Source organism: Rhopilema esculentum, chromosome 3 (genome assembly GCF_057945365.1).
Source record: "Rhopilema esculentum isolate cy_ngs chromosome 3, ASM5794536v1, whole genome shotgun sequence".
In the NCBI taxonomy this organism is placed as follows: domain Eukaryota; kingdom Metazoa; phylum Cnidaria; class Scyphozoa; order Rhizostomeae; family Rhizostomatidae; genus Rhopilema; species Rhopilema esculentum.
In genome coordinates this window covers 7,334,708-7,360,280 of record NC_142817.1, presented here as the reverse complement: position 1 = coordinate 7,360,280, position 25,573 = coordinate 7,334,708, and the positions used below count along the sequence as shown (strand labels likewise).

The following is a 25,573-nucleotide window of genomic DNA, read 5'->3' as shown; positions in this document are numbered from 1 at the left end:
AATAAACAACCCTGCTGTTAAATGCTCCAATTGTAATTTGCCATTTTTCTGTCACATCTTTTACTCTTTCATCTATTCTTTCATTCTCTAGGATTTTTATGTAAGTACGGGGAAGCTTTACAACCATTGGGAACCATTGCATCTTCAAATTATTTTACTGTTACACATCTAATGTATGTGTGGCTAGAAGTTTTTAAAAAGTGTGAGGATGGCACAGTCACATGAACAAACTTTTAACTAAGAGCAAGGATAGTCCCCAGCTCCATGCAACACGGATTTTTTTATAAATACATTTGATAAATACATTTGAAGGAGACTTATTTCAGCTTGGTACAATTATTGATTAAATCTAAGTCATTGATTTTTCAAGTTGCAATCCACATTGCTTTAATTTGTGAATTGTTGATACAAGCAGATTTTCCATGTTTAGAACTACATGTGTTTCTTTGAAATTATAGGGGCTTTAAATGACAGCTCAGTTGTTGGAAATTGTGGCTTTCTTCCATATTTGACAAACGTGTAAGGTGTGAAAGCACAGAAATTGAAGATGAAGTGAAAAGTTTTTGAGTGGAAAAAATGAGCTGCCAGTGTGGGTGCAGTGGTGTTGCCACAGGCTGGACTGGGGTGAACGTGCCCACCCCAGTTTCCCAGCAGCCAATTTTCTAATTTATCGAAGTCCGTTGAGAAATTTTTGGGGAGGGGGGTTGGGTTGATCAGATTGATTTCGATTTGCACTTGCATAAAAACCACCGTTGTGAACAATGCTACTCGAGAAAGTTGCTTGTCCAAATCTTTAAAAATAGATGAAAAATATTTAAAAAAGGATTTTCCAAGAGTCTGAAGGGCGTGGCTGAGAAAATTTGTTATTGCCCACCCGAGTTTTTTCGACGGATTGGCTTAAACTGTCATAGCCTCTCTTCGAATCAACTGTCTAAGGAAATCCGCAGAGAGGCCATGGCCTAAATATTTCGTTTGTGGTCCAGGTGTTTTGGAAGGTAGCAATTCAAAAAGGTCAAGACAATGCCTTTACCTACGGCTTTACAAGCCAGGTTGCAAAGAAGAGGATTACTTAAACACGAAGGTAATAAATTTTACAAAAATTATGTGTTATTTTAACTTTTTGCTATGTGAAACTGAACCATAAAGCAGAAGTATTGTAAAATATTATTCAGTCAGTATTTTCATTGTGCATTGTGCAATATAATATGCTTTTCCTTTATATTTTCAAATTCTTCAAACTGCCTTTGTTAATAATGTTAATTGAAAACAAAGTCTTTATTTGAACCGAAAGACAAAGCCAGATTTCATTGTGCATAAACAAAGTTATCGATGAGCAACAAAACACTTAATATGAATTGGAAGTAAATTCAAAATCAATCAACGAATGAAAAATTTTGTTGAAATCTGGATGAAAGGACCCTCCTGTAGTTTGGTGTCAGACCTGTCAAGTTTTAGTTTTAAAAATGACTGAGTTTTCTGAAAAGGAGGGGTCGTATTGGGCGGGTGGGTCTTTATCAATCTAGAACAAATCCTGACCGCAACACAGGCAAGGCAGAGCAGGGTCACAGGGCAAAGCCCTGAAAACTTTCCTTTGCCGTGCTCTCTAGTTCTTCGGAAACACCTTTTTTGAGAAGGGACCACAGCAGCGGTGGGGGATTGAGGGGGCTTTGTTTTTTGCCATTTTATTAAGTTTTATATTTAGAAAGAATTTATAACAGTACATAATCATGAAATAATTTAATCTGGTGCACTTGCTCTGGGCAAATGCTTGCAAAAGCACACAGCACTGTGGACCAGGAATGCAGAGGATGGAATTCAGGCGTACAAGTAAGCAGAGCGTTGTCATGTATTTGCTACCCCAAATATCACTCTCGAGAAAGAGTTACTCCGCTCTGATTGCAATCTGCAATAGTGAAACTCTAACTTAAGGAAGATTATGCTCCTCCCATACATTTAGAATCAATTTGCAATGTGTAATAGCCACAATAGAGCTAACCTGCTATTTGTGTAGGCTGCCAAGAAATGTAACATCATTTATGTGCAGATTCGCTGTTATCTAGTCATCCTTTTATCTAGTCGCTGTTATCGTGCTAACATGCCTTGTTAGGGAAGAGGGATTTTGCTAGGATTTCAAATAAGAATTGAGAAATTTAAATAAACCCAGAAGTTGCAAAATGCGTGAGAATTCTGCTTTGATGCGTGTGAGCGTGGGAAAGGACCGAAATGCGCATGTCTCATGCAAAATGTTTGTGACTTGGTAGGTCTGTGGTGTTGCTTTTTCAATTCCAACTGCAAGCTGCCCTATCTCAAGCACAACCTTGCCTTGTTTATCTTTTTTAGTTGTTCAGGAGGTTTCCAAATATTGTATTTTCATCACAGTTTGCTTTATAGTGCGTATATGCTCTGGCCTGGGACCAGACTGGAAACTTTGTCATGCGTCTGCAATACCTTGCCAACTCTCATACCTGACTGGAAACTTTGTTGCAGGCCTGCAATATATTGCCCAAGCTCACGTCTGTGTGCTTTTGTTATTGGCTGCACAAAATCCCTAGATAATAACATTTAACATTATTGACTCTAAAAATAACTAAGAGTGCATGATTTCAGGCATGCAGTCTCAAATTTTCAAAGTAAACTTGTCTGTGCAACAACCAAAGTTTCTAGTCTGGCTCTCACTAAATTTTCCATCTGTGAGCCTTTGCATGTTTGCCAGTCCCTATTCAATAACATTTTACATTATTAACACTGCAAATTTTTGAATGTGGGTGGTTTCAGGCACACAGTCACAAATTTCTAAACTGAGATTCTTTGCAAGAAGCAAAGTGTCCAGTGTAAGCTTGGGAGGATAAGTAATTTCTTTTCCAGGACACATTACTGCACCCCAATTACTAAAAAACCTTAATCAGGAAGCTTCTCAGCCATAAGGTGCATTTTTGAAAGACTAAACAGATTTTATCAATTCTATCTCTTGTGTGGCTTTGGGCCAGATAATTAGATGCATAATTTTGTTAAGACAAAATATTCTAGACATTGTCTTTGTTTTCTCTCAATCTAATACAACACAGTAAACTATGATTATAGTCAAACCAAGTATGCTTAAAAATTTGTGATGTCTGAGTTTAACTATAAGCAAAGCCAAATTTAAAAGTTTGGCATATCTCTGTCTAAATTTGATGTTACTGTAAACCATGTGACCTAATGTGAAGTGGCTATAAATGGAGATGATTATCATGCTAATTTTTAAAGTTTTAAACGAAACCAAAAAGAAAGCAAGTAGTGTGCTCAAATCAGCAATGATTACTGTAGATTCCATCATCAACTTCATTGATATAACTGTCTAACATCAACAAACTCTAAGTTGTAGGTTTAATTACAGACAAATTTTGACCGTATTATTTTGCATTTTCTTTTCCTTTGCCACAATGCAAGTTTAAATGAATGACATTGATTGTATTGAATTTATTGCATTATGACATGTGGAAGTGAAAATAACATCATCATTAAGAAATACTTTTCTAATTTATGCTAATTTTTGCTTCAGAGATTGCGAAGGAAAAAGATGAAGCAACAAAATTAGGATGTCCCAATGCTTGGAATGAATTCCACACTTGTGTAGCTTATTGCAGAGAAAGATGGGGTGAAAGGTTGCAGCAGTCAGACAAAAAGGGCTCAAAGGTGAAATTAATATTGTTCATCCTGAGTTGTTTAATGGTGTAATTTTTTATAGAAACTGTTGAAGTCAAGCTGTATAAGTTATATTTGTTGGCCAATGTGTAAGATATTTAAAAAGAGAGGTATCTCATAATGAAACAATAATGGTACATTTTTTGTTTTTTCTTCTTCTGGCTGATATTATATTTTTTGCAAAAGCATATCTGGCTGATATGATAGCTACAATTAAGATTTACTAAGTTGATGCACCAAAACTTTTTCACTTGATGCTCTTCTAAATGATAAGTCATAGGAGATTGATCTTGTTTTGCTTTCCCTTAGAGCCATAATACTAAACCTCTTCCTCCTGGTTGGTTTTTGGTACCAGACCCAAAAAGGTGAGCATTTTTATATAAATTTTCGTACAGTGCCTTTAGAAATTTTCAATTCAGTCCAAACTGTTTTTGTATAAAGGAGTATCCATCTTACAAGCCAGCAGAAATCTCCTAAATACACACAAATCAATATTTAAAGTCTATTGTTTTATTATCAGGTGACTCAAATGCTCGAATTTTTTAAGGAGGACTCTGAATGCAAAGGGTTAAAAAATCTTTTTTTGTTCATCCAGTGTACAGTTGAAGGTTGAAGAATCCCTTCATGGACACTAATTTTGAAGACATTGGAATAGGGCTAGATCTTTTCTGTTTTTTTATCTTGATTAATATTTGCATTTAAAAACTTGCCTTTCATTAACTTGCTAAACCTAAATTTTGCCAATGTTTATAAAAGTAGAGATTGCCTCATCCCTATATAGATAAAAAAGACTCTACTTTGCTGCTAGATGTTCCATTGGTCACTTAAATCTTTATTTGGTCAGCAAATAAGTTAGGTGGATGGTAAATTTCTTCTGGCAGTAGGTGGTATAGAGGAAAAATTGTCTTTCCCTTTGCCTTTGTTGGCCCTTGTCTTGAAGGTCAAGGTATGCCACTGAAATGGTATTAAAGGCATAAACCGTATATTTTGAATATATGACAGAATAAGTTATGCTGGAATAGACCTAGTATAAATATAAAGATTTATTCTTTACCTTTAGTGGGCATAGCTATTATTGGAATGTTCACACAAATATGGTCTCATGGGTGCATCCACAAGGTAAAAAATTGATACATTCAAACTAACTCATATTTTAATCATCATCCTATTTGTCGTCATTATCAAATTTAAATATCCTGCAAGACGATATTATATAGTTATCATCATGACCAGCAAGATGGGTATCAATTTTATTACCTGATATAGATATTCATACCATATTTATTTGCTATCATGTGATCAAATGATAAACAAATGAAATTTATGAAAACTGTTTTCATAGATCCTAAAGCAAATATCACTCTCCCAGTTTCACTACAACAAAGCAAAGGTAAATCATTTTATTCAAAATTTGCAAGTTTATGGGTGATTTATAAGTGGTTGGAGTAGAGGACATGGTATCTGGGCAGATGCTTTGAGTCCTTGCAAAACGACTTAACATTTCAGTAGACATTCCACAAAACAAATCAAACTTTTGTCACTTTGTTTTGTACTGTTTGTCAAGTTGAGTGTTGCTTACCAAAGTTTGTGGTAAAAGATGTTTAGCTTTTTTTAACTGATGTTTTGCAAACTTTTAGTCATTTTGCCGCCATTAAAATGTTGGTTTTTGTAGCAGTACCTTTAGAAGTCAAATTCTGTCTCGATGCACCTCGAAATCTCTAGAAAGTCTTCATGAGACATCTTCATCATCTGCTTGTACGCTACTGTGCCTCCAACACTCAACTCAATTTTCAATGTGCCAAAGAACCCTGTCCTTGCCCATCATTTCATTAATTTTCTGTTTTTATCCCCTTGTTTAAAGATTCTTTTTCAGTTATCTCTGTCACTTAAACACTATTTTAGGGAACTGAAAGACTAGGGAACAGCAATTTTATGATTTTTTTCCTCCTATTTTTTTTTTAAAAAAAACAATCAGAAAACAAATTCCCCTGCTTCTGCACAGTGACCTAAATAGCTCGCAATTAAATTGCTGTAGTGAAGTTGAGTGAAAAGTGTAGCCACCATTGCTAAACATCGCTCAACGTGAGAAGACAGACGTTTATTGAAATGTTTAGACCTTCTGCCTGGAAAGAAAGTTTTTCTTAGGAAAAATAGGTTTGGCAGCATCATGTTAGAATTTGCAGGAAAAATTGAGACTTGTCTTAGTAAAAAAACCTGAAACCATGTTTCTAGCCAGTCACACAACATCCCAATAAAAGTATTGCTATTGTAACACAAAATGTATATAGAAATGCTCCAACAAATGACGTCACTTTAAAAAAATGAGAGCTATGAGGCTAGAAGAGAGTTGACAGAGCATTTTACCCGCACTGTTGCAGAATATTACCCCTGGACCAGTCAATATATCCAACTATGTCAAAATATAAAGTTCAATGCAAATGTCTCTCAAAAATTTTTGCAAATTATTTTGCCTTTCTGTAAATTTTACATTGCCTGAATCTTTCTTTACCCTACTTTTAGATAACGAAGCTTCACAACAACCACCAGGTGTGCCACGTGAAGATGAAGCTACAGTGGACCATGCATCAAATGAAATAAAGTCAGATGAAAGCAAAAAGATTCCACCAAAAATAAAAACAGGGAAACACCCAAGTCTTTTAAAGGTTTGTCTTTATTCATAACCTATGAATCTCCCTGCTTAAACGATCTTCATCATGTACGATGAAAACCAGCTTTTTGGTCCAAGATGATTTATCAATGGTTAAGGATGATAACCAGTAACTGAAAGGCATTTTGTAACAAATATGTCATTGTTTTTACACATCGTTTATATCTCAAGTTTTTCCTTATTTCGTTTTTCATGTTAGCACTCTTTTTGGTTTTTTTATTTCAAAGTTTCTGAGAAAGAAAGAAGTAAACAAATAAATAAAGAAATAAATAAACGTTTAGCTAGCACGTAATCAAACAAAAGGCAAACAAAATTCCAAATAATGTACAGTGATACCACCATACAAGAGACAATTGTCTGACTAGAGTTACTTTCCACTGGTTGGAGTCCGTTGTCCAGAGGTTCAATGTATAAGGCCGCAAAAAAGAGATTTTATGACAGTGTCTGCTGTTGTTCAGTGACCGTTATTAAAGATTCTTTCATACATTGAAAATATAACCAGGGGTTTTGAAAAGTCCTTTATGCTTTGACCAAACATTGTGCAGTACTTTTGATGATTGTGATTTCATTTGATAAGAAAGGCTGAAGTTTTCTTATTTTTACTCCAGGCCCAACGGAATAAAGATAGAGTAAATCCGTACAAGAGAAAACAAAATGAAAAAGGTTAGTGTTTGACAATTTATGTATATTCAATGTTTTCGGAATCATTTATTGAATATTTTCCATTTCATCGCCAGAAAGTATCACACGAAAATATTTCTGTGAGTGTTTTTCAAATTATTTATTGTCGCGATATTTTTAATTTCATCACCGGAAAAACTGCACACGAATATTTTTTTCAAAAGGAAATAACGCTTACATAGCTCTTTTCAAGGTAGGCCAATTTTGTCGTATATGCTAGAATATCACGGCATACTTTCGAATCCGCTTTTTTCGTAAGTTGGCCTATTTTCGAGTAAGTTTGGTATATCTAGGGCACTTTGTCTAGAATTAAACTGTCCTGGCATGCTTTCAAATGAAAATATTATACATGTTTAAGCTTAATTCTCCTTCTACTGAATTTGGTGTGTTGGGTTTACAACTACAGTGTGAGTCATGCATCAATGTGTATTTCGTAGCTCAAATGCTTCTTCTTGATAACAATTTTCTGGTTTCTTGTAGACGATCTTGATCCAATGGACCCTTCAGCTTACTCAGATGTCCCTAGGTAACGTATTCGAATTTGTTGTGCATCGTTCATCTTTATATGATGTTTGTCCAGCTACAGTAACTTGTCAAAAGAAACCGGTTTGCCTTTTCTGAAAGACCATAACAATCTATTCAACAAAAAGCAAAGGAACTATTATCTTAATTGCTATAAATCAAATACCTTGGTTATAAATTTTGTACTTAAAGTCATGACAATCATCTGCACTTGAAATGAACTGACTTTTGTAACACAGAACAGAATCTATCATTTGTTGAAAAATTGGTATCTGAAATATTTTGAAAACTAGAAACGAAAAACTATAAAAGCTTGACGTTTGCTTGTAATTGTCTTGTATTTGTAATTGTAATTGTAATTTTCTCTAGAGAATAGCCTGTTTTTAGCATCTCAAGAGCCTCGGCTCAATTTAGGCCATGAACGAAATCTTGAATTCCTCCCGAGTGAGGTTTGCAGCCGGAGTGGGATATCTCGTCTAAAATGAGCGGACTTTTGAGATGCTAAAATGATTTGCCAGTTGATTGAAAATTTATTGATTCTAGTATTTTTTTATAGGGGGACATGGAACTCTGGCTTGCGTGATGATCGTGATGTCAAAACGGGGGTAGACACAACAGCCAATGGACCACTGTTCCAGCAACGACCTTATCCAAGTCCTGGTGAAGTTCTGCGTCGAAACAGACAACATCAACAACCGGCTGATTGATAATCGCTGTCAGTGGTGAAATTTCGATTGCCATTGAAGGGCAATAAGGTTTCTGCATTCGACAAACAGCTTTAGTTTTATTTACTACATAGAAAATTGTATTTGTATAAAGGTTTTCTTTAGATCGTATTTGTTTAAGATAACGATGCCATGTAATGTATTGATTTTTTCTGTATTTTCTCGTACCAAAAATTTGAAACTATTAGGTCTGAGCAGGGAAATGTTGCCGTTTCACTGCTCAAAACCTGTGCCACTTGAGGCTGTTGTGAGGCTCGAGATGCAATTATCGTAGGGGGAGGCGCGACAAATGAGGTTTCAGGGAGCGTGGTCAAGCAAGATATTCGTGGCAGCGCCTTTAGTTAAGTTAACGAAGTCACAACTTAAGCCATTTATTTAGTTTCGTAACTAGACGAAGCTTTGTTGTTTTCAACGAAGGCGAATGAATGTACAACATTTAGTGAATCACATACACTTGTCATTTGCAAACAGATAGAATGTGTATTAACTTTATTCATTTTTTTTCATGATTCTATTTTTTTTACACTAAATTCAGAAGACACTTAACGCATTCATTCGATTATAAGCCGTGGCTTAAAATTATTTTTTGGCACGTCTTGCTGCGGCTTATAATCAAGGGCACCATACACACGAGGGCGGCTTATAAACGAGGGCGGCTTATATTGTTTTGCCAAGATCCTACCTTGCTTTCCTGCTACCCAAAAGCTGAGGGTGATAATGTAAAAGACGATAAAGAAATACTTCTGGGTGCTATTGATGATCTCATGCTGGACGATAATGTTGTTGGTTGAACTTATTATGTCTATTTTTTGTTTAAGTGCGCAACCGGGTTTTTTCAGTTTTGCGTCCATTATTTCAAACCAAATATCTCTGCATGATTTTTTGGGTGTGGCTTATAGTCAAGGGTGGATTATAATCATATAAATACGGTATGAGCAAAATTCGTGTTTGACATATTCACGGAAAATTGCACTAGCCTTTAGCTAGATCTCCTCCAGCCAACAATCACTCGACAGAATATAATCACCAGACAAGAAATATCTCAGAAATTCCTTACTCAAACAGCGATCTTGTTTGTTCGATCTTGTTTGCGGGAATTAAAAATTAGAAGAATGTCCTATAAAATTTCTAAACATTTCCTAATGATACCTTTTTCGTTAAAAAGTAAAAAGAGAGTTAGGCAATCACCAAACGTTATATCATCAATTGGATAGCCAAACAAAAAAGATCCTCTCCTTTGCTCTCCTCTTCGTTTATTTTTTCATATTTTTCCATCCCTCGTTTCTTCTCTCTTCAAAATAATCTTAAGTTTTAATAATCATTGAACTTTCTGAAGATGCAAACATGTTTAAGATAGTTCACTTGTTAATGTTTAAATTTGACTAATAAACTTGTTTCAGTATCTCGATAAAAACACGGTATGTCACTCAATGCATATGGCTTTAATTTCTTTTCGAGCTTTTCGAGCAATTAAAGATGCTCCGATAAAATTTTCAATAATCTTGTATAACTTTAGTTTGATTTCTGTAATGGTCTATTTATGAATTCAAAATTAAAACTAATTGCCAAGAGTAAAAATGTAATGAAATGAAACATTGGTAACCACGAGGAGCCCCTGTTTCAGATGGAGGTCGTTTCAAAAGAGATGACGGCCTAATTCGGAAAGCATGGAGAAGGGAAAGAAAGCCGAAGAGGTATGATAATATTGAATCACGAGAATACAAAGTACCCTTGGTATGAAAAACCAAGTTGTTACAGCTAAAGCTTCTGTCAAAAGTTATCAATTTTTTAATTTAAAGGCAAACTAAGTTTCAGATGCAAGGCGGCGCAATAGCAAAAATGTTGTGAGATCACTGATCACGTTTCCTATTCATATAATTTATACTTTTCCATTGAAAGTAATGTATTAAGCATTTTTTCATCCTTGAAAAATGCATAACACGCCTTGATATATAGCTACCTAGCATCCGAAGGTAGTTTTTAGAACACTGAGAAGCCTATGTTTATCGAGCAGTGTCCTGGTCCTTCCTCTCGATGTGAATCTTGCACACATAACCTAATTAAGTACCTTGAGATACTTCTAAATTTGCAAAATTATTTGAATATGTCAAAAGTTGGATGAAATATGTCCAATAAGATATTTTAGGTTTGCTAGTGGATTCCTGTTATTTTGGCTCTGATGGCATAGACCAAACTTTACAGTCTGGTTATCATGAAAATCAAAATTATCAGTTATATCTAATATTTGTGTTGTTTAAAGCACATGATATAAATTTTCCTGTTGTTTTTATGAAGGATATAGATTCAGATGCTAGTGATGAAAGCTATTATTCTGGGTTAGAGGAAGAAGATGAGACATCAGAGGATGAAGCAGACAGAAGTGGAGAGGTAAATATTTTGACAAAATCTAGACTTGCACTTATATATATTATTCCTAATCTATTAGGATTTTGAAAGAATGAACCTTAAAAAATAACAAAGTTCCAATTATGCATTATGCAGCTAGATATATCCCTGGACTATCCCCTTTATAACAAGCTTTTTGTTCTAAGATTAAAACAAATACAAGATAAGTTGAATATGTTATAATGCAGCTAATTTGATTCTTATTTAATTCTTATTTAGTGTTTTTCTTTCATCAAACTGTCTTTTTCAAGGTAACAGATGATGAAAATGACAATGATTCTTATCAATCAGAGGATGATGAAAATGATATAGATTTATTGAAAAGTATAGAAAATAATGACTCAAGTCCAGAATCCATTGAATCTGAAGAGGTATTAAATATTTTGTACCCCTAGTTTTCTACGCTTTGCACTTAATTACCATGACTGTCAGAGTTTTTTCTTTATTACATTTGCTTCTTGAGAATATAACTTTAGAGAACAGTTGCTTGATGGTTGCATTTAAGTCTGAAACTCTGAATAGCAACTGTCCTGTTCTACACTTAAAAGCATGTACAACTCTGTCAATACCGAAGAGCAGACAACTTTTTCCATAAATAGGCTCAAAATAGTGAGAGGTTCTAAGGCTTTGGTCTTGGAACCCTGCTAAGGTTTTTACTACCCCCAGTCCCCCACATTCTAAAAATTGTTTGTCTGTTGTGCTCAAAGTTATGCAACTTGTTTCCCTTTTCATTAGTTTATGACTCCCTCTCGAATTCCTACCTTTGCTTCTGGGAAATTATAAAGGAGTTATTTCCTGCATTTCCAGGAAATATTTCTGGTAATTTGAGGGACTTGAAATCACCCTATGAATTTTGTTTGAAATACAGGCTGATGTTATGTTTAAACTCAATTCCTAATCAATTTTAAGGATGCCCCAATCAGCACTTCCTTTGGTGACAGCACAGATAAAATTGCAAATGATGAAGCACAGATCGAAGACACATTAAAAAGAAAGAAACCTCTAGGAGGAGGACCAACTGCAAATTCTACTAACGACTTTGATGAAGCTGATACTTCTGATGAAGAGGTATGTTGGTCAGATTCTTGAATTATTATCTTTACATGGCTGAGTCTTCATTCTACCATGAATAATCCATTTTCCTCTTATCACCAAGGCAAATCTTTCAATTGAGCAATCATTTAGAGAGGTTTTTGAAAAGACTGTGCACCAAACTTGCTATTAGCCTTTATTGCGAGAAAATGTTTTATGTCCTTCCTTTTCTTTCCTTTTCCATGCTGATACAGTCAGTTGCTTTCACTTACTCAGTCCAATTACCCTTTTTTGTTTTGTTTCCTTTTATTTTCACTTTTTCATATTTCTGTTCTGATCCTCTTCTTCTCTGTTTTGCTCCTTGTAAAGAGACCTTTCAACTTGCAAAGGTTGATACAGCTTCATGAACAGTTACAAAGGCCTCATATAGATAAACATGCTTTTAAGAGAGGGTGTTTTCATCTAAGTGACAACAAGTCAATGTTTTGTGTCTAAATAGAAACAAATTCAAGCACTTCTGAAAATTGTCACTCCAATCTCTAAGGCACTTTCAGTCCCTGATTTTTCGTTGTTTACGGAAGGAAAAAATATAGAATAACTCATTTGAACCTGCATTCATATGAACCAGCCTAAAAGGGGCTGTGTTACAAGGGACATCCTGTTGAGCAAAAGTTTTTTGGGTGAAACAAAGGACCCCAAAAAACCTACCTTTCCAGTGCAAATTATGAGTGAAAACATTTTTTAAAGTTTGAAGGACCATTTCGAAGTGATCATTTTGTTGTAATTGTCTAATGCCATCGAAATCCACCAAGAGAAACAAAATATCTTCGCCATTGATTTAATGAAGCTTTATTTCCTTGGCCTAGACCAAATGCTTTACAAATTTTGTGTCGATAGTCGGTACAAATGTGGAAATATGATAACTGTCCATTCCATTTAAGTAAATACACTCATAAAATACAATTTATTGCACATATTGAAGCACCAAGCAACATCCGCCATTATTCCAATGTGCAAAATCTATAATGACCTGTGTATTTCTGTTTGCTTACAAAACCATGACACAGCCCCTTTAAGCTTCTTGATTTTAAACATTCTTAGTGTTGTTGACTTGTGGTTAGATATAGTTGTGTCCCATTTTTGTAAAGGAAATACGCAACACTGTTGGTAACATTCCAATGGAATGGTACAGAGATTATTCGCACATTGGCTATGACATCAGAGGACAGAAAATAGCCAGACCTGTACAAGGTGATGCGGTATGTAACACAGAAAGCTTTCTCTCCTTGTATGCATATATATAACAGAAAATACCTGTTTTGTTTCATCAATTTTTCAATATTTAGGGGCTAATGAACAATTACTACGCAATGTTTTTGCTAACTTTTTGCCTTAATGTCTTTTCGCTAAGTCATATAAATCTTGCTGTTTGTTGACATGCTAAAAATACGCTAAAAATTATATTTTGTACATTGTTATGCTTAATATCTTTTGCTCTTGAAATTCATATGTTGGGATCTCTTTTGAGCTTAAGATTTGTTTTTTCAGCTTGAGAACTTTCTTGCAACACAAGATGACCCAGATTTCTGGTAAGCATACTTAAACATGTCTGAAAATGCCATCTCAATTTTGCTTGCACTCACTTTTTAGTTCTAGTAACAAAGATATTTTGTTTTTTAAACTGTATATTAATTTTCTTAAAAATTAAACCTAATCTGCTCCAACATATCTTTGATAACCAGTATGTTGACAACTATTTATAGTCTGTCGTGGAGTGATTTATGCCATGTAGGCAGATCTATCAACGCATTGGTTACTTAATGCGAGTTTTATGCTTGATGCAAACATCAGGCAACTCAACTGTTATTCTTTATTTAATCAGAAAAGCTTGAATTTCGTTTTATATCAACAGGAGGACAGTACGTGATCATACGAATGAAGAAAATATCAGACTTACAGATGAAGATTTAGAAATCATGCAGAATATTCAGTCATCAAGGTTTCCAGAAAAAGGCTTTGATCCTTATGAGGTAATATCTAATAACTCCAGTGTGGTATTGATTATGCACAGTGAATTCAGGTGCAGAACAGTACGACTATATATAGAGAACGCCAGCTTCTGGTGTTTGTTGATTTTATAAAGAATCTCGCAAGGACATCGCTGAACCTTTTTATAGAAGAAAAGGCTTAAAATAAATTTAACAACATTTCTTTTTTGGCACCATTCACAAATAAAAAGAGGCATGGTTATAATGTTTTAACTATAGATAGTAGTATTGTCTCAAGATTGTATGAGACAGCTTTAAATATATAGTTCTTGCTTTTCAGTAATTGATATGACTTTGTTTAGTTCATCAAAGTTACCCCCGGAACCATTGCTGTGTTTGATTCCAAGCTTAGTATGACATCAGTTGCCCCAAGCCCTCTTTAAAGGCAGATTCGCTTCTTTGAATGTCTAGTATTTTAAAAGAGAGATGCTGCACAAAGCTTGCATTCTTTTTCAAATGACATTCTCAATAAGCTTTTTTTTAAATGCATTCGCTAGCAGTTCAAGCTAAAAAATAACGTCGAAAATTATGCTGTAAGTCTGGTTATTTGCTTTGCTCTAATCTATTTGATAAACATGATACGACAGAGGAATTAAAAACAGATCTTATTCTTTGTAAAGTATAAAAAAGAAAGCATTCTAGAAGCAAAGGCGTGGTATTAGTCAGTTCTCTGCTTCGTTTAGATTTTTGTTTTGTTTCTTTAAAAATATTGAATGTTGCTAACGAATCACTTTAATTTCCCAAGCCATACGTGGACTGGTTTACTGGAGAAAAAATGATCCATCCTATTAAAGACAATCCGGAAGCAAAAAGTAGTTTTATTCCATCGAAATGGGAACACAAACGGGTAAGCGCCACAATATCCTTTTTTTCATGATCAACTTTGTGGATTTCAGGATAGTATTTTCTTCAAATTAGAACGATCATCATTAACAGTCATTCTGCAGTTTCTGCGAAACATTTTGTAAGCATAAAGGTAAGAATGACCAAAAGTAGAGATTGCAAACAATAAGGTGCCAAGCAGACCATAATGGCCTTGCTTAGTGGAATTTTTTTCATTACATGCATTAATGCAAGCCCCATGAGGTAAGGAAGCGTTTCTTGTTATGGCAAGCTACGTGAATTTGCTTATAAACCAACATACCCCAGTTTTCTTGCCTGATGAAAACATTTCTTGATATAATGGCATTCTTGTGCTGTTGCAGATAATCAAGATCGTGCGTGCGATAAGAAACGGTTGGATTAAACCAAAGTCGGTGAAAACAGAAAGTAATAAGTTTTACTTGATGTGGAGGAATGATGATACGGTAAGCATCATCTCATTTAACGTAGTGTCATTTTGCTTGACTTTTTGATTGTTTGCAGCTGTGTGCAAAGTTTAGGTGTTTGATTTGTGTACTTGAAACTATGTTTTGCAGGGTACAAGTTTAAAGCTCTTTCTGATGCTTAATGAAACAGCCGGCGCTGATAGCTTATGCCAATCATGAAATGAAAACGTGGCTTAGAAACTCGAGTATTATTATTATAGTTTTAAGGTCGAATGCAGACTCGTGTAGCTTCTGGATGCACGCTTTCTGGGCCTACTAGAGGCAACTACAAAGTACTATGGGCGGCGAGGAAAGAGGCAAGAAAAAGGGCGAAGAATGTACTATGCATGTTAAGGCTACTGCTTGTTAAGCATCAACATTTGCTGGCCCTTAAATATTACATTTTAGACTAACTTGTTTTCTTCCTCCAGTTTGCTCTCACACTAATTCTTGTCAATTTATATTTGTTTATTATGTCACTAATTTTGAGCCTAATTGTCTGCCTGTACTCAATTTGGTCACTCGCTATGGCCTGCTTTCTCTATATGTTCCTAAGGAACCTTTTGAAACAGCCTCTCATTCGCTGTATTTTGCCTCTTTTGATAGTTTGAGTTTGTAAGTCATTTACAAGTAATTGTCCCTAACTTTAGTGTTAACTCTCGTATTTTACTTTTTTCTAACAACAAGCTTCAGCTACTTTATATATAATACCCAATTAATGTTTAGGGTTTTGAAGATTGCTTGAAAATTTTTACTTCTTCAGGCAAGGAAAGATCATCCAATGCACTGGCCAGCGCCAAAGATGAAGCTTCCAGGTATGACTTCTTGCAAACAAAATTTAAATTAATGAATTGTGTATATTGTGTTTTCTTTTATTTTTTGTCTTCTTCCACCGCCACATTCCCCAGGCCTTTCGCTAGTCTTGAGACCGTCATATATGGTCTTTGCTGTCAAGTTGTGATTAGAATGTATTTCCTAGAGTTGTAGAATGCACTTTCCCAGAGCTTTAGAACGCTGTTGGTTTCTAGATTATTTTTCTCTCTAAAACGGAAATAAGTATATTGCTTAACCCCTGTCTTTTTAGCCCCCCCCCCTTGCCTTTGTTAGGGTTTACTGTAAGTCCCAAGGGCCTCTTGCTAACATTACCAACGTGATAGTCCAAATTTCATTGCCAGAATATCTTTTTTCACAAGAAAAGATAGCATCTAAGAGAGATGCAATAGCATCTCCCTCCACTCGATTATCTATAATTACAGATACCCTGAAAATAAACTTATGCTCGAAAAAAAATGATGGCCTGCCTCAGTTACATGCAATTTTTAGATCACTATGCTGTGTAAAGCAATGCTTTTAAATTAAGAGAAGTGCAGAAGAATAGGTAGATAATACTAATACTCTTTGGCGGAATCCGTGCCGCTCAAAACACTGGATTTAATACTCGGACAGGTCCTCTGCAAGCCACTGTCACGAGCTGCGATTTATGGATTTTTTCTTCCATCAAAGGACACGACGAATCATATAACCCACCGCCAGAATATTTGATGACTGAGGAAGAGGTTTGTTTACGTTCTTTTTTTCGTTTGTTTGCTGTTTATTCATAAGATAATCTATTCAATATAATATATCATTGATTTTCATAAGAAAGCCTTGTCTGAAAATTTTGTTAAATTCTTATTTGTAGCAAGCAGAGATCGCAAAAATTTGCATAAAAACAGAACGATATTTCAGAATGTTGAACTAAATTGTTTGTACCGCAGTAATAGTATGCAGTAATATCATCCCCCCCCCTTTTCTGACCAGGAAATCTTTAGTTGCAAAGGAAACGAGTTGCTGTGATCGACAGGTCGTAGAAACGACAGAAAAATGTTTGTGGTCGTCATTTTTGAGTCGCGGAAACGATGTTTCGATGTTTCGAGTAGCGGAAACGACGCAAGAGCAATGGAAACGACGACAATTGACACAACTTTCTTGCTACGTTTAGACTCCATGAAGTTTTGAAAATTAAAAGTTTCTGCCCGATCAACCTAAATCAATTATTGAAAGAAGAGCCGCAAAAAGCAAAAAACATGAATTCCTAAGCATTATTTCGAGAAAACGCTCCATCGTTCTACCGTAATTTGGAATTCGCAGAAATGCTTGGGTAACGAAACGAGCGTTCCCGCCAAATTTCCAGGGAGTATATTTACAATATTTTAGATGATACATTGCTTTATTGACATTCGTTATATCCGCAGTTGAAGCAATGGGAAGATACGGACCCTCTCGATCGCCAAAGGAATTTCGTGCCGAAAAAATACGACTGTTTACGAAAGGTTCCTGCATACTCGAATTTCATCGAAGAACGATTTGAGCGCTGTCTCGATTTGTATTTATGTCCTCGTCAACGGCGTGTTCGGGTAAATATGTTTACCATTTGTCTTCTTTGGAATATTTATATCGGTGTTATATTGTAATTCAACGTTATTACTGATTGTTTTTAATGTCAAAAACAAGTAATCAAAAAGTTTTTACGAAAGTTCCTTTTATTCAATTCCCCTCTCAACATTTCATAGCGCAAAAGTTATGAATACTTTTATACACATCGAAGAAACTGTTTAATATGCCACAAAGACATATCTTTCATTAAACGAGAAAGACTTTTCCCTTTTCTGCTCCAAAAAATATTGTATTTAATATTTTCAGTGTTCTGAATGATTCCTATCATATACTTATGACAAACAATATTATTTGGAAGAGGGGTTGCAGTATCTGTTTTTAGCCGAAAATTTTAGTTTTTCAAAGAACGGTTTAGTAACAGGGCTTTTTAAAGACTTTAGGCAGGGATTCAGATTGTTGTGAAGTCTTTACATTTCAAGCCAATTTCTTATGCCAACTTCTCTGCGTCCTTTTATTATTGTGATTTTTGTGAATACTCAACTTAAGGTTCTTTTTCTTACAGTTACAAGTTGATCCAGAGGATTTGATTCCGAAACTTCCAAAACCACGTGACCTGCAGCCATTCCCATCAAGCGTTGCGTTGGTAAGTTGACTAATAAAGTGCAACCAATCAACTCTTGGACCTCGCATTTTGTACCTTTCTACAGAACGACCTCGTGTTTTCTATGATAGAAAAAACAAGTTTGAACTGTAATTCAAGACTACTCAATTAAAGAAGTTCCTTCCATTTCGGTTTGTTACTTTGTATTTGCTTAGAGACAAAGATTGATGAATAAATGTGTTGTCTTGTTAATTGCAGGTTTATCATGGACACACAGCACCGGTAAACGGCATAACTATCGACCCAACTGGACAGTGGCTTGCGTCGGGTATGGCACAATTTACTTTTGTAACTTTTTGTGCTATCGACTCAGAAATTAATACTTATGTACAGGGGCCGACACTTGGTCAAATATTGGGGGGGGACAAGCCTATTGTTTTAATAAGATAACGTCACATTTCCTATTGTTTTAGAACAAAAGACCATTGTTCTCTAAAGTTTTGGGGGGGCGGTCGCCCCCCAAAGTGTCCGCCACTGCTTTTGTAAAATCTAAGAAAGTTTTAAGCCTTGCTAAGCACGAAGTCTCCGAAAAGATGGGTATAGTTCTTTACAATCGCGAAGAGATTCCCTTAGGAAAGGTTTTTGTATCTTGGAATTTGTTCTCTGAAAGTGGTAGAGAGCAATAGATTACAGAGATGCCGAGGCAAAGACCTCCAGGGAAAATGATGAAAATCTCAGAAAAACACAAGCTACAGAATAATGATCTAGGGGGAGGGAGAGGGGTGTTTTTGTAACATAAAAGTTTGGCAATGGATTCATGGAACAGGGAGAAATAGAAGAGCTGGTTTGGGAAATTATCTCTTCTAGAAACATAGTTGCAAATTATTGACAATGAAAGATTCTCAAAAAGCACATAAGAAATTCGAAGCAATGCTCTCAAGGGCAAATGAAGGAAACCTTTCTATTTATGCAAAGAAACGCTCCTGGAAAAGTTTGAAAATGGTCAATTGTTGCAAAACATGATCGACTCGAAATGCAATAATGTTGATTAAAATGGGAAACATAGCTCCATATCAGTTTTTTGAATACTGCATCGGTTTTAATATTTTATTTTTGCTCACAAAGGATAGGATTTCAAGGAAAGTTGTCTGTTCCACTTAATGTCTCTTTTTGAAGGTATCTTGTCCTTACTTGAGATGTGTCTTCGCTTGTAGGTAGTGCAGATAACACTGTCCGCCTATGGGAAGTCGCGACTTGCCGTTGTTTGAAGACCATTAAGTTTGAGGACGGAATCAAATTTATAGAATGGAGCCCAAGTGCATCGTTTTCCCTAATAGCGGTTGCCGTGTAAGTTACCTTAAAAATTGTTACATTTGGAACTGTAGAAATTGGCAGATCAAAGTGATATTCTAGCATCCTTTTCTTTAATTTCATTCTTGTATATTTCAGATTATAGATGCATTCCTCTGAATCTTTTTATTTTGTCGATGGAGATTCGAGAACCCTTACACATTTCTAAAAAATATTTTTGTTAACAGCACTGTTAAACTCGATTTTGTTTACCTGAGAATGCTTCATTCTTTTTCAATATGATTTATTGTATAAAAGTCATTATGCAGTTTAACCTATTTTCAGGGGAAAATCGTTGTTTATATTGAATCCACATCTTGGAGACAAGCTGGTGTCGCAGAACACAGAAAATATATTGACCGGTTCCGAGAACACTAGTGAAGGTTTGTATAATTGTTAAACCACTCTCCAAAGATTCTATTCATCTCCAAAGATTCTATTCATCTCCGAAGATTACGGGGACGTCCACAAGGTATGCACGACCAAATGCCCTGATTTATCGAATTCCCTCCCCCTGCAGAGGTTCGTACTCCTTGCAGCTGACTATCCTCTCCCCATCATTCATGAAGTGTCTAAATGACCATCACCGACGTCAAGCCCAATCTCCAATGAGAAAAAAATCAGCGAAATGCGAAAAAGTTCGCGTAAAATACGTCATAGACATGCGCAGTGAAGTTTTGCTGGGATTTCTCGCGAAAGTTTCTCTGCGAGAAAAGGCAAAATGAGTTTAACTTTTTTCGCTTTTCGCCTGCGCAGTCCTTCAGCAGCCAATCATAGTCCATACCCTTTTGCCACGCTTCCAAACTTTACATTCCAATGTCGTGAGGTCAACAAAAACATTCAAAGGAATTTTTTCGCGTGGAGTATTTCGCTGCGAAATTTCACAATACTTTTTCTTACTGGAGATTGGGCTTTAGGAAAAGTGGCATGGCAAAAATCTGGCCAGGTTCAAGCTCATTCTATCTTTTCAGTTTCCTAACTCTGGTGCAAATTCGCCGTTAATATGAAATAGTTTTATGATTTTATGTTATTGTACTACAGATAACTCTTGATAAATTGATTACCGGAGAAGTCAAACCCCCGCTATCTCGAACTTCACACTATGTTACGATCTTTGTTATCTCTATAAGTTGAAACTTGATAAGTCGAATAAAAGTTCTGTTTTCTTAAGGAGTTCGGCTTTATAACAGCTCTATGGTTGCATGTAATTACACGCTGTTTATCATCCATTAATATTTTCTAGATAATGAGAAAGTAACTTGGGAAGTTCCACCTCTACAAAGGAGAAACCAAGGTGTGAGAATCCAAATTTCACACGAAAAGGTAAGGAGTCTTCTCATTCAAATTGAGAGAGCGATTGCAGCAGAAAAGATCACTTTAGCAATTCGATTGAAGTTAATCATTATAGGAATCAAGCGAGAAATAACCTTATTTCCATGCCAGAAAGCAACGGTTTATCCAACCAGCCTAAAGCTATAGAACCAATATCGAGCAGATCATGTGAACTCATTGCCCTCCATCTTATAGTTCTTCTAAGTTCAAAAGATTGTTCTTCGTTAAAATTTTTATCAATATGTTTTTGAAGATTTCGGTGCTCAGCATTCATTTTTGCTCCACTTTTGCTGATACACACTACATGGTAGAGATGTGATCATTCATCTTTGAGAGTTGAGAAGAATGTCTTCCTCATTTTCAAGAACGTAAATATTAATGAAGCTTATTGAACTTTAACTTTGTAGGAAAATTCAATTCTAAGCTTTAATCCTTGTTTCAGGTCATAGAGCAAGGCGCCTGGCACAAAAAGGGTGATTACTTTGCATTGGTACTGGCTGATGGTGGCTCACAGTCAGTCGTCATCCATCAAATAACCAAGCGAAAAAGCCAGGTATGAAGGATATCATTTATCAAATTTTGATTATCAATCGAAATTCAAAGGTGACAAAATAAGGAAAGAGGAAGAACTTGTCCCTCTTTTGGCATTTTAAGTCTAAGTAGTCAAAATTCAAGAAGAACTACCCCCACACAGAGGCTATACCCACAGAGAGGCCATACCCACAGAGAGGCCATACCCACAGAGAGGCCATACCCACAGAGAGGCCATACCCACAGAGAGGTCATACCTACAGAGAGGCCATAACTATTTGCTAAAGATTCATGAACTCACCCCCGGCATAAACTCTGAGATTTCACCTGTAAAGAACAAGAAAGAAACCCTAACGGATCGTATCAAATGGCTAGCCCCCTCTACAATCTACATCTGTAATACTTATCATGGTTAACTATAAAACTCTAGTATTAGTTCAGGAGAAGATGTTTCTGTTTTTCCATTGAAAAACCAAGCATTAAAGACGAAAATCAGCGTAAGAAAAAGGTTGAGAATTTCAAAATAACATTGGCATTCTGCACTCAGCATTCTGTCAAAGGGAGAAAAATATTTTGACTAAATATTTCATGCACCGATTCAGCTTTTTATTTGGTTTAGAAATTAAGTGGAACTTATTAAACATTTTAATAGAATTCAGAATCTTGAAGAAGATGTGGTATATAGGTTGCAAGTATTTAACACTTTAGGGGACTTATCCTGCCAGCTGTGTGAAATTCCGTATAGAAATTTTCTTTCCTCTTTTTAATCTGCTTTTAGTGAACTTTTAGATATATTCTGGGGTCAGTCACTTGCCTAGAAGACAGATCTTAAGGGCCATGTTCTGCCTTATCCCTATCTTCCTCTAATTTCATGTTATTCTGTAACTTGACAATACGTAATCACGTGGCTTGTTTATGTCATGTTAATAGTCTTCCCTTCAATATAACCGTGTATAGAAAACCCTGATAGTTTATAACAGTCTTTAATTGTTTAACAGACATGAAGAAACTCTTAAAACCCACGTAATCTTGACTGTACGTTGACATGCTGCACGGTGGCTATTTCACCGAGTTGCTAGGGATCTTCTTTACTGTACCAGGATCGTCTCCATTCTCACTTCCTTGCTTAACATCCGTCCTCTGTTCACTCGACAGTATATAGTAACAGGAATCTGCACTTAGCGGCGGGTATCACCACCTAGTAGGCTATGCTCTTACAAAATTATTGATTTATTTTGATACAGATGCCATTCAAAAAACCAGGAGGTCTTGTCCAATGTGTCCAGTTTCATCCAATCAAGCCGTTCCTTTACGTAGCAGTAAGTACAAGCCCTTGTCTTTGGTCTCTCTTGTTTTTTTCATGAATTAAGGATACAACAAAATACGAGGCCTTATTTACACTGGATCCATTCCATATAATACCGATGAGGTCACGAAATTTGATTTTGCCCATTTTGAATTTATACCTTAAAGAGCATATTATGGAGTTCCTCTCCATTTGAAAAAAATGCTAAACCTAATCAAAGTTGGCTGAGATTTTGCCAGATAGGCACGGGTTACTTTTGGTTTTAATATTCTATTTCCGAGACAAGAGAAATTCTTAGTAAAGATCGGGTCTTTAACTGGTAACATCTCATCTAAATTGTAACAGATTTAACGTTTTTTGTACACAACTGGGTTAACAGGTTTTATATTATGGTATAGAACAAACTCGATTTTTATTGAGTTATCACATAGCGACTTCTTTTAGTTTTTCGAAGCAAAGTGCGATTTAATGAATCTTTAACCCTCAAGGGAGATCTTCTTGGTTCGCCATATACAACATTGGAGTGTATCAGGGCTTTGTTTATTGTTTTGCTGTGGTTCGTTGATGCACTTTGTAAACTAGATAACGAGCCTTGATGAGCCCGATGTTTTCACTCTAATCTAGGACACCTATACCATTGTTAGTTGTAACTGTAAGCTTGACGCTGTTGTTGGTATTTTTGTCTCTATAATCGTAGATTTGAAATAACTTTATTCATAACCAAGCGAGAGGTAAACAAATTACATGTTAAATACAGTTGTCTTTTTTTTACTTTTGTTTGCTCTTTTTACAGACGCAAAGCTTTATACGTATCTATCACCTTCAAAAGCAAGAGTTGATAAAAAAACTTGCTTCTGGTGTCAAATGGATCTCCAGTATGGATGTCCACCCGCAAGGTATAAAGGCATTTTGCATTTCAAGATATTCGTCTCCATTGCTTGGTGATCTTTATCTTTAACTTTGGCAGTATTTGTGTATGTGAATGAGTTTCTTTTCAATTTGCCTGCCTTTCTAACTTCACAGTTTTCTTATTTCTCTGCAAAATTGTTTTTTGTTCTATGTAAGCTTTCTATATCACTGCATCACGACAATTTTTTCTTACTTTTACCCTATACAATCTTTTAGCTTCTAGACAGCTCATGCTTTTAACTGATTTGGTTGCATGTCTTCCTTAACTGTCTGATTTTAGTACTCTCATCCAATATGTCATAGATTTAGTTCCCACCCCGTTGCCATGCTTTAAGTTCGTTTATGAATTTTCCTATCAGAGTTAAACACCAATGTCAATCTTGTAGGCGACAACTTAATAATTGGAAGTTATGACAAAAGACTATGTTGGTTTGATATTGATTTGTCTGCAAAGCCTTACAAAACGCTAAGGTATGTTTTAATTTTGTTTTTTATTCTTCAGTCATTACTCTTGAATTTTGTCTAAAAAGTTGGGACTATAAGTTCCTCCTAGCAGTTCTCAGTAAAATCTTGTACATTACACTCTTGTAAAGAGCAACAATTGTCTCTTATTTTTAGGCACCACAAGAAAGCTGTGCGACAAGTCAAGTACCACCAACGATACCCATTGTTTGCATCAGCTAGTGATGATGGATCCGTGATTATCTGTCACGGAAAAGTATTCAGGTTATATTCATGTTTAATGTCTTCTCTATTTTCTTTTCCCTGTTTACCTTGATGCTGTAAGTATTCAAAATCTGTCATCTGCGGTTCATGTAACCTTTGATTTTTGACCTTTGATCATCAAGTAAAATGTCAAAGGTTATTCTCTCATTCCCGACCTACGATCTTTGATCTTCAATTCATGCTGTTCTATAGTGCTGATGTTTTGCCATTGAAAGAGCAATTGATAACAGCACTTACATCTGTGTTAATGCTACACAACTTTCGCCTGTCAATGTTCTATAGAGGAGTAACATAACGTTCTTAAGATGATTCACTTCCGAACTACAGTCAAAACACTTGTTGTGCAATTGATAGAATTATAGTTCAGTTACGTTGTAGGCCTCTATTTTGTTTTTCTAATTATTTCAGATATAGATAAGATTAGGAACCAGATACTAATGTTTCTTAAGATTGAAGTTTCTTATCTCATTTTTCAGTGACTACATGCAAAATCCTCTCATAGTCCCAGTGAAGGTCATTCGGTGTCATACGCCTAATGGAGATATCGGTATGTAATGCTATATCTTTTATTCTGTTGTCTATTTATGAAAACAACGCTAGCATCCATGGCTTTAGGAGATCTTGAAGTCATCGTTTTGAAGGCTTGCATTGCAGTTAGGGAGTACTAGTATCGCGTCACTGCTAATGTTGAAACTGGTAAAAAATAGCTCGATTTTTTATTTTTTCGTGGGAAATTACAAAGCGATATTTTCTTTATTGATCGATAGACGTTTGAGATGGTTGTTTTGGTAAGATTGGGTAGATGGGTAGAAACCATATATAAAATGTATTCCTACAATAGATGTCAACTCATCAAGCCTTAATTTAGTTTATTGTAAGGTTTTTAATTTATATATAAGATAAGAAACCAAAAGATAATTTAAGTTAATATTTTAAAAACATACTTTAATATCCGATATTATGGTATGTTTTTCTTCACAAGTAAATGACAGACAAGCAAAATTGCTTTTTATGAAACGTTTCCTCCAGAATATGGTCGACTGAATACCTCCGGCAACTGCTTGATCACATGGTTGGTTTTCGCACTTGTGAAATTTCTGTTATTTTAATCCAAAATTAAAATGTCTTCCATAATTTTCTTTAAGGTGTTACAGACTGCGTATTCCATCCCTCGCAGCCATGGATTTTTACAGCCGGTGCTGATAACACTATAAAACTTTGTACTTGAAGGTTGCATGTATGTATGGTTTATAATTATTTTAATCACGGGAGGTGAATATTTTTCATATTTTTGGAAGAAAATCGACCTTTCAGACAAGCAGAATATATATACAGAGATATCGAGTTGAGTTGCTTTTCTTCTCAAAAA

General features: G+C 35.5%; 2 protein-coding genes across 2 annotated transcripts; both read left to right on the top strand.

Moving 5' to 3' along the window:
- Positions 1-844: 844 nt before the first annotated feature.
- Positions 845-8,418, top strand: LOC135692464 (polyglutamine-binding protein 1). The gene is made up of 9 exons (XM_065210590.2): positions 845-1,081; positions 3,542-3,675; positions 3,994-4,049; positions 4,745-4,803; positions 5,027-5,074; positions 6,205-6,347; positions 6,961-7,015; positions 7,514-7,559; positions 8,112-8,418. Exons 1-9 carry the CDS (start codon positions 1,021-1,023, stop codon positions 8,260-8,262), a joined length of 753 nt encoding a protein of 250 aa, XP_065066662.2. The 5' UTR covers positions 845-1,020; the 3' UTR covers positions 8,263-8,418.
- Positions 8,419-9,856: 1,438 nt separating this feature from the next.
- LOC135692461 (ribosome biogenesis protein BOP1) lies at positions 9,857-25,481 on the top strand. The gene is made up of 24 exons (XM_065210586.2): positions 9,857-9,974; positions 10,576-10,668; positions 10,938-11,057; positions 11,596-11,754; positions 12,867-12,977; positions 13,267-13,307; positions 13,631-13,748; positions 14,512-14,613; positions 14,972-15,073; positions 15,837-15,888; positions 16,577-16,629; positions 17,308-17,469; positions 18,012-18,092; positions 18,309-18,378; positions 19,265-19,397; positions 19,686-19,783; positions 20,644-20,723; positions 21,175-21,285; positions 22,508-22,582; positions 23,363-23,465; positions 23,865-23,949; positions 24,097-24,204; positions 24,681-24,751; positions 25,350-25,481. The coding sequence occupies exons 1-24, from the start codon at positions 9,948-9,950 to the stop codon at positions 25,430-25,432; spliced, it is 2,238 nt and encodes a 745-aa protein (XP_065066658.2). The 5' UTR covers positions 9,857-9,947; the 3' UTR covers positions 25,433-25,481.
- Positions 25,482-25,573: the final 92 nt, after the last annotated feature.